At 38.8% G+C, this 13,369-nt stretch overlaps 1 protein-coding gene across 1 annotated transcript in view; it reads left to right on the forward strand.

The window, feature by feature from the left end:
- Positions 1 to 381: 381 nt before the first annotated feature.
- ABCD3 (ATP binding cassette subfamily D member 3) overlaps positions 382 to 13,369 on the forward strand; it is an 82,458-nt gene continuing 69,470 nt past the window's right edge. Inside the window, exon 1 of the mRNA XM_067726964.1 lies at positions 382 to 582. Coding sequence (XP_067583065.1) covers positions 473 to 582 — 110 coding nt within the window. The 5' untranslated portion in view covers positions 382 to 472. The remainder of the gene's footprint in view (positions 583 to 13,369) is intronic.

Here is a 13,369-nt window from a genome sequence, read left to right on the forward strand (position 1 = left end):
CCCATCCTGGAGGTGGAGAGGCATGTCCCACGAAGCCCCCGGCGCAGGCCAGGCCCGCTTTTCCAGTTCGTGTGAAAGCCTGCGCGTGTGTGCGCGCGGAGGTGGGGGGGTAGGGGTGAGCTAGGGGCGACACACTGACCCAGCAGCAGCCAGGAGCAGCAGAGGCAGGCCCAGGGCCGTCTCCGAGCCCTCTTTCCCAGAGACCCTGCGAGGGTCCACGCGTGCGCAGAGCGCGTCCCGGGACCTTTCCGGCCTCCGTGGCGCCCGCGCGCGCTCCCCACGAGCCAAAGTCCGAGGTGGGCTCCGGCGCGCGGCCGGTGCGGCGGCGCGCGCCAGGGGGCGGTCCTGCGCGGCCGGCACTGCCCGCCCCCAGCGCGCTCCTCTCCTCCCAGTGTCCCCCGCGCTTCCTGCACTACGGTAGGCGCCGCCGCGTCCCCGTTCCTGTCCCCGTCTCGCTAGCAAAGGCTGTGCCATGGCGGCCTTCAGCAAGTACCTGACCGTGCGAAACTCCTCGCTGGCGGGGGCCGCGTTCCTGCTGCTTTGCCTGCTCCACAAGCGGCGCCGCGCCCTCGGCCTGCACGGGTAAGAAGGCCCGTGGCCGCGCCGCCTTCCCGGGCCCGAACGTGAGCTCCCCGCGCTCTCTTCTTCTTCGCCCGGCGGACGAGTGCCTTTGCCCCGCGAGGTCAAGCGGAGAGGGAGCCGGCTGCGGCTGCTGCCAGGCTCCAATGTCAGGATGTCCGGTGTCCCCGCGGCGCGGGCGTCCCCCGTGCTCCCTGCGCTCCGCCGGCCTGTCCGGCTGCTCACTCTGCCCCCGGGTGTGCGAATCTTTTTCCTGCGCTCGCTAGCAAACCCGTGCCTCTGCCCCGAGGCCGTCGCCCCTGATGTCCTCCCCTTTCTTGCATCAGCACCACCACCTCCTTTTTGCATCAACTTTATGGGTGTATTCTTGTTTTGCCATCTCATCTCCTGACAGACCGTGGATTTGCTTTGTGGACGTGTATATGTGATTTGAGGAAGGGGATTGGACTCACCAGGCTGGAGGCTGTTGTCTAAGTCATTGGATGAGTGAGGTTTGGCACGATTCCTTAGTAGTTGCTGTTGAAAGTCGCGAGGATGGTTTGTGTGAACTATCCTGGGTCCATTTGGCAAAGTTGCTTTCTAAAGTGGTGTCCCCTTCGAGTTGGCCAGTGAACGCCCGAGCATTTCATCGGAAAAGCTGAATCGGTTCCGAGGTATTTGGAGGGCAAGGTTCGTTTCCCTGACTCGCAGGTGGAACGTGAAAGTGTGTTCTAGATAAGGATCCAGATCCCTTTTGATAATATTCCGCTGCTTCTCCCTCGAGAATTTTAATGTTTAAATTTAACTTTGGGAGATTGTAAGATTAGAGAAGGAAGAGAGAGAATTGAGTTACTGTTGTGGCGTTACAAGACATAATTTTTTATTTGCTGGGAGTCACTTTCCTTCAGCAAATGAATGAGAAAAGGCTACTTCCAACGCATTCTTGCTACTATTGGATATTTCATATTAAATCTTAGCATAGTGCTTTCATCCATTTTACTTCATTTCTTTGGGCAGGTACTGTTGCCTTCGGTTTTGACTTGCCTAATATATCTTATTAGTAGTAGATTTTGGACTAAAACACTGACAAGTGGCCTTCCTTCCCATGAAGTTCTTACTAACCTTCCCCTGGCTTCTTTATCTTATTAGTCTGAAGCAGTGGTCTTTCTTTTCCTTCCTAAATCTGCTTAACAAAGTTGAAAATGATTTGCTTCTTTGTCAGGACAGTACAGTACCTATTCACTTTTCCTCTCTTCAGTTTGCTTTTAAAATGATTTATTCTGGAAAATATAAACAAAATTTTCTGTTAGATTGTGTGCTTTCTGATCTCCCAGTTGCAAATGGAAGTTATTTATTATCTGGGAATATGCCAATAGAAAATGCTGAATGCTATAAAATAACTTTGAATTACATTTTTACAGAGAAGTGTTTTAGTGCATAGAACAGGTGTTTTAGTATGGGAGAGGGGGATTTGAGGACAGCCCTAACAGCTCTGGCTTGCTTTTATGATTTTTTTAATTAAAAACTTTGTTTTATTGGAGTATTACATAGTTGTAGAAAAATACATATAAGTGTAGAGCTTGAAGGGTTTTCACAAATAGAACTCACTCATGTAATCATCACCGTCATCTGCACCCAGATAAAAATATTATCAGCAACCCAGAAGCTCTTTTCAAGTCCCTTCCAGTCACAGCTAAAGTAGTTACTGATTAATAAGGCCATAGATTATTGAGCGAGGGAAATTTTAAATATAATCTAATGGGAAATAGTAGCAATAATAGCAAGATGGTATAATGCAATCAGTTTTATTAAATAATTTAAGTGTTTATTCATTATTATATAAAATGCTTTACAAACCTCTTTTTGAGAAACTTTGTAAACTTTTTGGGGGATTAAATTATGCAACAGTTAATTTACTGAACAAAAGATTGTTGTTAATCTTTTGCACTGGCAGTAGTGAGGAAAATCTTTATTTTACACATTAGTTTGTGGGAGGAGAGTGCAAATTATGAGCAGATAAGCATGATGTTTAAATTACTGAGGTAAAATGGTTGAATTACTATAAAACCATTAAGAATGGTGTCAAATCTATCTTTGTAGATAATATACTTCCATAATCATTTGGATATCTTTCAGTTGCTATCTTTGGCATCATAGTTTGAAGATGAGAAAATTCTAACTTTATATTTTACTGGCTTGTCGGGTGACTGTGGTAACAGGGTGAATTAATTTTACTATCTGGTGCCTAATGAAGGAACCTGTGAGTGCTTGACCTTTATTTGTCTATGCTATTGACAGTAGATTTGTCTTAGAAGATATTCCTTAGAACCAGATAGTTAATAAAGATAATAAAATCACTTTAAAAGTTACAGTGTCATTTTATTCCAGACATTGGGAGAATGAGTAATTTAATGTTCTGAATAATTTTTTAGTTACATATGATTTGACTGGGTGAAATTTACTTTTTATTATGGGAAATTGCACACACATTCAAAGTAAGCAGAATAATATAATGGACCTCCTATACACTTCACACAAGAAGTGCCGTTAACATCTTACCATTCTTGTTTCTTATAGCTCCTTGCTCCCCGCCCCTGATTTTTACAGATGTTTAGGTAAAATTTATATATATTGAGCTGTACACATCTTGTACTTTTTTAAAATAAATGGGTACGATAGTATAACACATCCCTTTCATAAATTAGAACATTTTCATCTCCCCAGAAAGTTCTCTTGTATTCATTCTACATGACCACCGTACTAACCTTTTTCACCCTAGTTTTGCTTAATCGTACATCTTATTTTGTTTATTATTTATATGGGGAACAGTGGAATCTTTTTACTCATGGATAAAGGAGACCATGTATTTCAGTGCAAAGGAAGTACTGAATGTTGTATTACTAGGTGCTATGGGATGGAGAGGTGTGTGTATGTGTGCGTGTGTGTTACACATACATTAAAAAAATATATGACATCTTTAAGTGTGAATTAGTTAAAAATGTAAGATGATGACAATGCAGTGTACAGACAGTCATATATTAAAAATTCTGAGAAAGAAGAGATTAATGTGTTTGGGAAGAGTTAGGGAAGGTTTTATGAAGAATGTGAGCTAAGCCTAGAAAGAGGGTAGGAATGAATAACTGGAGATAAATTGAATGCCAGTAGCAGCCCTTATTAGATTTTTGTTGCATTTTATGGGAGGAAGAAGCTTGGTGGTACTCTTTCAGTTTAAACACAAATATAATCATGTTATTTCTTCATTAAAATCTTTCAGCTATTCTAAAATACAAAATTCTTAGCATGAGTGAATGATGTTCATGATCTGGTCCTTTGCTACTTCGACTCAGCCAGCCATATGGAATTAACACACTCTGAGTAGGACAGGCTCTGCCCAGCCGTTGCAGTCTTATTGTAATCACAGTCATCCCCACCACTTCTTCCCACCCTCTGATGTTTATTTTCCTTCAAGACTCAGTTCAGTTAGCACTTTCCTGTCTTTTCCTGATCTCCAAACTGATGTTGTTGTCCTCTGCTCTCAGGCTGCTCTAAGCATTCCCCTACTCTAGTTACCACTCTGTATGGTAGTTTATTTTCTTGGCTTCTACCTGCATCAGACTGTGAGTTTCTGGAGGACATGGACTGAGTCATCTTTAAATTCCTAGTTTGCACATGTCATAGGATAGACATTCAGTAAGTATTTATAGGGTGGACAAATGATGTAGGATAGTTGAAGAATTTTTTTTTGTTTTGTTTTTGCGGTACGCGGGCCTCTCACTGTTGTGGCCCCCGACGCGCAGGCTCAGCGGCCATGGCTCACGGGCCTAGCCGCTCCGCGGCATGTGGGATCTTCCCGGACCGGGGCATGAACCCGTGTCCCCTGCATCGGCAGGCAGGCGCTCAACCACTGCGCCACCAGGGAAGCCCATTTGAAGAATTTTTAAGGGTAATTGTCTGACAGGCAGTTGGAGATGGGGTACTAGTTCAAACATGAGTAAAGGCATTATCTTCAGAGAAGTGATAGTTGTGTACCTGAGGTTATATAACAGGAACGGGGGGGGGGTAGGGAGGGGTAGGAAATCAGTGGGCCAGTATTATAAGGCAGGGAAGAGACCAGTCTACATTGCCAAACTATTTTATAATCTTAATAAAACCAAACAAAGAACAAAAACAGAACAAAGCAGTTTTCTTTCTCTTCCCATGAATGCTTGTCAAAGTTCAGATTTCTCTTCCTGGATTTCAGAACCTTCCTTTATCTGGTCTCACCTTACCTGGCTAATCTTTTATTCCATTGCCTGCCAGTGACTACTCTCTGTTCCAAATAGGCCAGTTTCTGCACTGTTTTCTGAACAGGCCACACTCATTCCTGGCTTTGGAGCCTTATTCATGATATTAGCTATGCCTGGAATATCTCTTCCTGTATCCTCTGTTCTTCAACTCTTATCCTTTAAGGGTTACATCAGGGTCACCTTTTCCATGAAGTAATTTTAAACAACCCCTTTTTAATCTTATGAACCGTGTATTTAGGTGCTTTTCTTTTTTCATCTATTAATTGTTTGACTGGGTATGATCTAGTTGTTAGCCATCGGAGTGTAGCCATGTCCACCAGCTTATGGGATCCTCCTTCGTCCTTTTTCAAATCCCCAATCTATAGATGGTAGGAATAACCAAATATTTTTGGAGAGTTTCAGGGAGCTTGTGTTTCTCTTAGTCATGCCTTACTTCTGTGCTTCTGCTCTATTTTAGAACCCACTTGTATGTTGTCTCTTGAGCCTGTCATTTTGGTATCTGCCTTGATTCCTCCAAAGCATCAGTCACAAAGCAGTATTTGTAGTAGAGCTTTGCTGAAAATTTGGGAGTAGTGGCAGGGATTATATTGCAACATAGGGAACAGCTTAAAATGGAGAAGTTCTTTTATTTACAAGTTTCTTGTACATTCCCACTGTTGGAAATTTGTTGTCTGTTTTCCCCTGAGCCTCAGCCCTGTGGCCTGTTGCTGGGTCTTTTCTGTACCCCTTGGATGTTTCCATATCTCTAGCTTCTACTCCCTGTACTCTGTCCCCACTAACCTCCCTACAGCTTTCCTGCATACTGAATTCAGCTTTCCTTCTTGAGATCTGCCCCTTTCATATCAAGCTTTAGAAGGGGCTGGCTTCACTTTTCTCAGTTTCACAGGCCCACTGAATGTTCTGCAAAGTACAGGCGTGTGTCAGGTGAGGGGCTGGAGTTGCATGAGACCCTTAGGATGAACCATGAGTGGATGTTGTAGGGTTCATCGCCATATGGATCCTCAGAATAAAAAGGAGATGCTTAAGCAGCTATAGGTAAAGAAGGCCTTAAAGGATTTGCCAGGAAAAGCAGCTCTATACAGAAACCAACTGATGCAGGTCATGTTCTCAGAACTGTGCAGCTGTCTGTGGTATGCTGGGGGTAACTGGGTACTGACTTTTTAATTATTATAATTAAACTTCTCAGCTTTGGGCACATTAGCATCATTGGCCAGGCATTCCATTTTAGGGCTTTTGCAGTTGCTTTTCCCCTGCCTGGAATTCTCTTTCCCCATACATCCTCATTGTTTTCCCTCCCATTTTTCTTAGAGCTGTGGTTACTGTTTGTTTTAAATAACAATTTTTTTCTTGCTACACATGTAAATGTGTCCTGAAGTATATTATGAGCTCTTTAGGAGCCGGGCCCCTTCTATATGCATGGGTAAAGCAAGTCTTAGAAATTTATAAAAATAGTATTATTATTTTATAACCTGCTTTTGACAGTTAACAATAGAGTAGAAACATTAAAGACAATTTTAAGAAATTAAAAATCACGTACTTTGGTGTACAACAGACACTAACACAGTATTGTGAAGCAGTTATACGCCAATAAAGATCTATTAAAAATCATGCATAATGTCATCACCATAACACACATATTGTTTTATTTTTATTACCTTTTATTATTTATATGCATATATTTTTACACAGTTATATACATGGTTTGCTATTTTCGTTTAAAGCATAGACATCATTCCTGTGTTTCTACATGAACCTCATTACTATATTTTAAAAGAAATACATAAATACTCCTTTGTGTGACTATATCATAATTTATTTTACCCTTAAATATTTGGTATCTAGATTGCTTCTGTAATTTTTACAGATAATACTGTGTGTGTTTGTGAGTGAACATTTCTGTCTCTGCTGAATTATTTCCTTGGAATAAATTGCCAGAATTAGGATTAATGAATGAAGGTTATAAGCTTTCTTTAGTTTTTGTGGAAAAGGAAAACATAAACATTCTGGAGCTACACAAATTCCACATATTACTTTTTAAGAATCGTGCCATAGAGTACTATGAATGAGTGCTAATTTAATTCTCTAATCATCATTAAGGGATGTTTGAATTTTTTTGGAGGGGGAACTACTTTCGAGATGTAAAATAATGTTTCAGGATTATTTTAATTTCCAAGAATGCATATTTTTATATGCAGAAACCTGTCTTTATTATGGAGGCACTCAGCATAGTATAAAACATGGTCTTTGGTGTTAGATATGGGTTCAGGTTTTTATTCAGCCATCTGCTAGACCTGTGATCTTGGTCAATTTACTCAGCCTCTTTCAGCCTCAGTTTTCTCATCTGTAGAACAGGGATAATAGTATTTACTTAATCAGTAGTTGTGAGGATCAAATGAGAAAATGTCCTAACTCAATAGCTGGAACAAAGCTCAGTAAATAGAAGATAGCTTTAGCTTTCCCTGTGCTTGCCAAAGGACAGCAAAACATCCCATTGTTATGTACTCAGTAACTGTTGAGCCTTCATAAAAATTTCCTCAAATATGCCCACCAAAATCTCCCTAAAGAAACCTTTCAAATTGATAGACTCATTCAGAGTTGGAAAGTATTTAAGTTACTTTTATGTGACATGGTTTCAGTCCTCTGTTTTTTCAGTTGTTGCTTCCTGAATATGATACTCTATTTCTCCACCCCTTAAAGGGAGGTCTGAAACTGAATTCATTATTCTAAGTGTGGTCTGACTGACAGAGTGGAGTGGGCTGTTACCTGCTTTGTAAATCCAAAACTTTTGTTAAAATAGGTGAGGTTACGTTCATTTTTGTGACAGTCAGTATTCTTCACTCATATTTTAGCTTGCACAATTGTTTTCCCTTCCTTTCCCCTTCTTAGCTTGCTGTGTTTGATTTTTTTTTTTTTAAACCTGGGTGTGAGTATTTACAACTTATCTTTGTTTGAGCACATCACTTTCTCCTAAATTTTTTTTCATCATGCACATTAAAAAAAAAATTATTGGAGTATAGTTGCTTTACAATGTTGTGTTAGTTTCTACTGTATAGCAAAGCGAATCAGCTATACATATACATATATCCCCTCTTTTTTGGGTTTCCTTCCCATTTAGGTCACCTCAGACATTGAGTAGAGTTCCCTGTGCTATACAGTAGATCCTGCACATTTAATTAGTATTCTTTCTGTATATTTTGTCAATAAGTTATTGGACAGGACTAAGTATAGAACAATGTATTTATGTCACTATAACCTTGCTTTTAAATGATACCTTTTGGGGGTTGTATTGGTTCTCATCTTTAACTTACCTGGTACCTTTTCACACCTTTCCTTCTGGTGATATTTGGCACTCTGACGGTCGGGCTAGGCATTTGATCCATACTGGGCCAGTCAGAATCCTTCCTCCTCTGTGATGTTTCTGCTATGGAGTCAGTGGGAAATGGTCTTCCTTTTTCGGTCATGGATGATGAATATCACCACCTTCTAATCTGTTGCAATAAAATATAAACTGGAATTATTATTATTATTATTTTATTGGCCTCACCACGCAGCTTGCAGGATCTTAGTTCCCTGACCAGGGATTGAGCCCATGCCCACTGCAGTGGAAGCATGGAGTCAGTCCTAACCATTGGACTCCCAGGGAATTCCCTAAACTGGAGTTACGAAGAAGAGAGATAGGCGCTCTTTATAATTTTCTTTAGAGTTATATGTGGCAAATTAAATTTTATGCAAAATGGGTACTGTATTTCCCTATTGTTATTTTTTTTGGAGTGATTTTTTTTACAGAATGTTAGAGTTTTTATAAATGACATTTGTAGTCATTTCTACAAAAAATTAGACATAAGACCCTTGCTTAAGAATATGGCTTTTATCATAACATTCTTTTTATGAGGAAATAACTTTTGTTTTAGGCATCTCTTTTAAGAATATAACCTTCCATAAGCATTAGGATAAAATGGTCTGGATAACTGATGGTTGCACTCTTCATTGGGAACTATTATGCATATTAAGATAGTTTGAAGCCTTGCTAGATAAAACTAGTGAGTGTGGTAAAGGTGTTTTTTTAAAAAAAACATGCGTTTGTTGTTTGGCTAATTAGCAGTCCTGAATGATTGCAATTAAATTAATAAAGTATAAAATTGAAAATAAAGCTCATCAAAGCATTCAGCTAATTTGATATCTGTGAATAGACGTAACAATCTCACATACCACTGTAATGGCACCATAATAATAGACATAAACATGGGTTGTATGATTTACTCTCTGCTTAAGAAGTTATTGGCATTAATTTAGTGCCAATAGTTATCTGTTGGCATTAAAAATAAATGTACTATGTGGAATGAGGCAGCTTCTCTAGGTAAATCATAATTTGGTTGTTTAATCAGCATACTGTGTCTGTAGGTCACTGCATGTCGCTGTTTAAAACATTTACACTTTCATAAACCTATGAAGTAAGCAACGAGACACATAGTGTCTCCTCAGAAGGAAAAAGTATGGTCCTATAAATTTATCATACTTTAGTGAGTAGGACGTTCTTACATTTCAGCTTCTCTGAAATTAGGATGCAATTTACAGCCGACGCATCTTAGCTTTGATTAATATGGTATTGGCATATTGTTACATTTCCGTTTTACTGTGCATGTTTTTAATTTGCTTATAAAAATGCTTCTTGGTAATTTACATCAAACTCAATCTTCTGACTCCATATTCAGTGTTACTGTCATTCTTTCTTCATTATATCTTAGAGGTTAACTGAAGTTAACTTAAGTTGAGGTAGAATCAGATCTTTTCCTCATTCCAGAGCAAGGACTGGAGGAAGTAGGGTGGCATGGGAATCAATGAACCACTCAAAGAAAGGGACACAAAGATCATGCACTAACTCACAAAACATCTCGTGCTTGCTACATGTCAGATGCTGGGTTTATAGAGATGAAAAAAAGGTCCTATTCTCGAGCGTTGGGGGATATGATACAAGTCTGTACCTTCATTCAACATTTAGTGCTAGGTGCTGAGAACACACAGTAGTGAATAAGAGTAGGTCTGTTTCCTAGATGGATCCCGTAGTGAGAGAAGACAGAACCCATTTCATTTTAGTTTTGTATTGGGCACTTGGGAAGATTAAAAATTAAATTAGGCAAGATTTTTGCTGTTAAGAAACCCACAGACTATTAAAAGAGGGAATCCTGTGTCTGGACATTTCACACCAAATTTCTAGTTAAAAAAAGAAACTCCTGGTATATTTTATTTAAAATATTATTCTCCATTTACCTGTGATACAATTTTGTTGCATCAGGAAATTAGATTTAAGGTGTTTTCAACTATGGTATTCATTTTCTTTCCCCTGCAGTAATGCCCAAGATGTGTTTAGTAAAACAGTGGAGGCACTGTGGGAGGCAAGTGTAGGACAGAATCAATGAAATGATCCCATTTTTAACGTATCAGATAATTTCCAATTTAACTATTGATGAATGAATACATTTCTCTCTATTTTATCACCGGCTCAACAAAATAGCTACTTCCCCTTACTTCAGTGAAGAAACTTTCAATGTGGAAGGAAATACAATGTTTATCCAGTACATTCTATTGAATGCTTCTTGTATGTCTCTAAGCTAGGCATTGAGATACCAAATTGATGAACATTATTTCTAGAACATTATTTCTAACCCCTGGAAATACAAATATATAGAAAAGTCGTACAAGTCAGTGTGACTAGACCTGTGGTCTAATAATAATTCTGTGGGAGGGAGCACTGAATTGGGAATGTTTGATTGTTTTGGTTGTTACCTGGGGAGGTTTCACTTTTGTGCCTGATCTTAAGAGATAAGGCGTAAAAGGCATTCTAGGTAGAGAAAGTAGCATGAGCAAAGGATGGCGTTAGTGGAGTTATGATTTGAGAAGAAGGGACTGCAAAGACATGAAGCTGGTAACCTTACTATTAACTATTTATTGAGCACTTGCCATATTATAGGTTCTAAATACTTTGCATTTATTCCTGACAACAATCGTTTGAGATAGTTGTTTTATTATCTTTATTTTATCGGTGAGTAATCAGAAAGGTAAAAATGGTACCTGATTATAAGAGTTCTTACGTTTGAATTAGCCATGTGGAGGGTAAAAGACAGAATAAAACATTTTTATCAGATCCTTCAGATATACTTAGGTTTGTAACCAAGCAAGGCCTCATGCGCCCCTGGACAGAAAGCCAAACTCTTGACAGCAGGTGTTTTCAGCAAAGTAAGGGGTTATTACACGGCGCCAAGCAAGAGAGAGAGACAAGCTTCAGATCCACTCCATCTTGGTCTTTGAGTTAGGGATTTTTTTTTTAAGGGGAAGAACGAAAGCTGGGACTAATCATCATCTTGTGACATTTCTTCATCATAGTTTCGGGAGTCAGGATGTTCTGGTTTATGAGGCTCAGACCAGGTGGTCCGTGGCTTGGGGGTCCATCAGCTCATCTTGCCCTGGAGAAACAACCTGGGTTTGTATGTTAATGATGATATACATAATAGGAATTTTAGTACATTAACGATGTTATCGACAGTAGCAGTCTTCGTCCTCTGACTCTGGTTGATTAGTGTTCAGTTAGCACAGGATTGAGGTCAGAGGGGACAAAAAAGGGAATAAAGAATTGGATAGAGAGAGTAATCATAGACTCAGTAAGGGAACTCGGTTTCAGATTCAGAAGAACAGTCAAGAATCATTCAGGGGCTAAGAAAAAATGTTAAATTCAAAGTTATGTTAATTGTTAGATTAACAATTTTATTGTGGTATATTAATTTTAAAATATAGTCATGGTGAAATACTCTTAAGATTTTTAAAACATTTTTATTGTATATTATACAGCAAATATAGAAAAGTGCATAAAACATGTATATAAATTAATGACTTTTTTTGTAACTGCCACCCAGGTCAAGAAATATCTTTGCCATCTACCCAGAAGCCACATGCCCCTTCCCAGTCACAGCCCCTTCTCTGTACTATCCTGACTTCTATAGTAATTACATTTTTGCATTTCTTTATAATTTTATCACCCAAAGGTGCGCTCCTAAGCAGTATAATTCAGATGTGTTTGTGGGATTTTTTGTTCAGGTCTCTCTTAATCTATGAGTCTGCATGCCATTTCTCTTTCCCCTTTGTTATAGTTTATTTGTTGAAGCAACCAGGTGTTTTCACCTATACATATTCTGTAATTTGGATTATGCCAGTTGTATAATTTTTCTTCATTCTCTATTTCCTGTAAATTGCTAGTTGGATCTAAAGTTTAGATTTTGTTTTTATTTTTTGGACAAGAATGCTTCCTAGGTGTTGATGTGGTATACTCTCTGTCACAAGGTATATAAGGTCTGGTGGTTTCTTTTTGTGATTTGAGCAGCCACTGATATTTGATACCTAGAACAATGAGTTTATTAGGTCTTACAAAATGATGATATTTGAATTCGGTTATTACTTCATTTATAAGGTGGAATGCTTCTGTAAAAAGGAAGTTTTCTTCATCTATTTGGTTCCCCAGTGGTACAGTTCAGTTAGGAAAGGCAGGATGGATGTTTGCTTCTTTATTATACATCAGTTTCTTGTTATTCTCTGGAGGTGACCAATGAATTCTTCTTAAGTGTCATTATGAACCTAATGATTCACTACTTGTAAATAAGTAGTTAATGCTCTCTTATAGATGCTTTGGAGGAACCTTTATGAATGCAGTGAATCTTATAAAAATATGAAATGTGCCTCAGGTATCAACTCTTGCATTGGTTTTATTTCTATTTAAATTTTAGAATGAGCATGTTGGGATTTTGATGAGGATTTCATCTAATTTATAGATTAATTTCTAAAATTGGTTATAGTGCCCTTTTTTTTTTGATCAATCTTGCCATGAGTTTGTAAGGTGTCAATTTTTTTAAAAATCTGACTTTCAGTTTTGCTTTACCTCTGTTGAGTGTCTTTTATTTCATTTTTATTTGCTTTTATCTGTATTCTTTTATTCTTTATACTTCAGTTAATTTTGTTCTTTTTCTAATGTTCGCATAGATGATGAATTTTCTGTCTTTTCTAATGTATTCGTTTAAGGTTATAAAGTTCTCTAAGCACTGTTTAGTTGCATCCCACAGTTTTTTTGATATGTAAACTCTTATGTTGTAAACATATCATTTGATATGTATATCATTCGTTTCAAATATTTTAAAAATTTCTTTGACCCATGACTTTTCACAAACCAAAGCGAATCTCTTTATTTATGTCAGTTACCTATTGTTGTATAACAAACCACCCCAACAGTTATTTTTCCCCCTTATTTCTATGGATGGCTGGGTAGTTCCTTTGCTTGTTTTGTTTGGGTTCCCTTATGAGGAACCCAGTAGAGGATTGGCTGCACTGGAAGGTTCATATCTGGTAGTTGGTGCTGGCTGGTGGCTGGGATGCCTTGATTTTCATCTAAGTGACTATATCATTCAGTAGGCTATACCAGTTCCTTACATGGTGGTCTCAGGTCAGCATTCCAAGAAGCCAGGGTGAAAGCAGAAAGGCTTCCA

Source organism: Pseudorca crassidens, chromosome 2, assembly GCF_039906515.1.
Source record: "Pseudorca crassidens isolate mPseCra1 chromosome 2, mPseCra1.hap1, whole genome shotgun sequence".
Classification (NCBI taxonomy): domain Eukaryota; kingdom Metazoa; phylum Chordata; class Mammalia; order Artiodactyla; family Delphinidae; genus Pseudorca; species Pseudorca crassidens.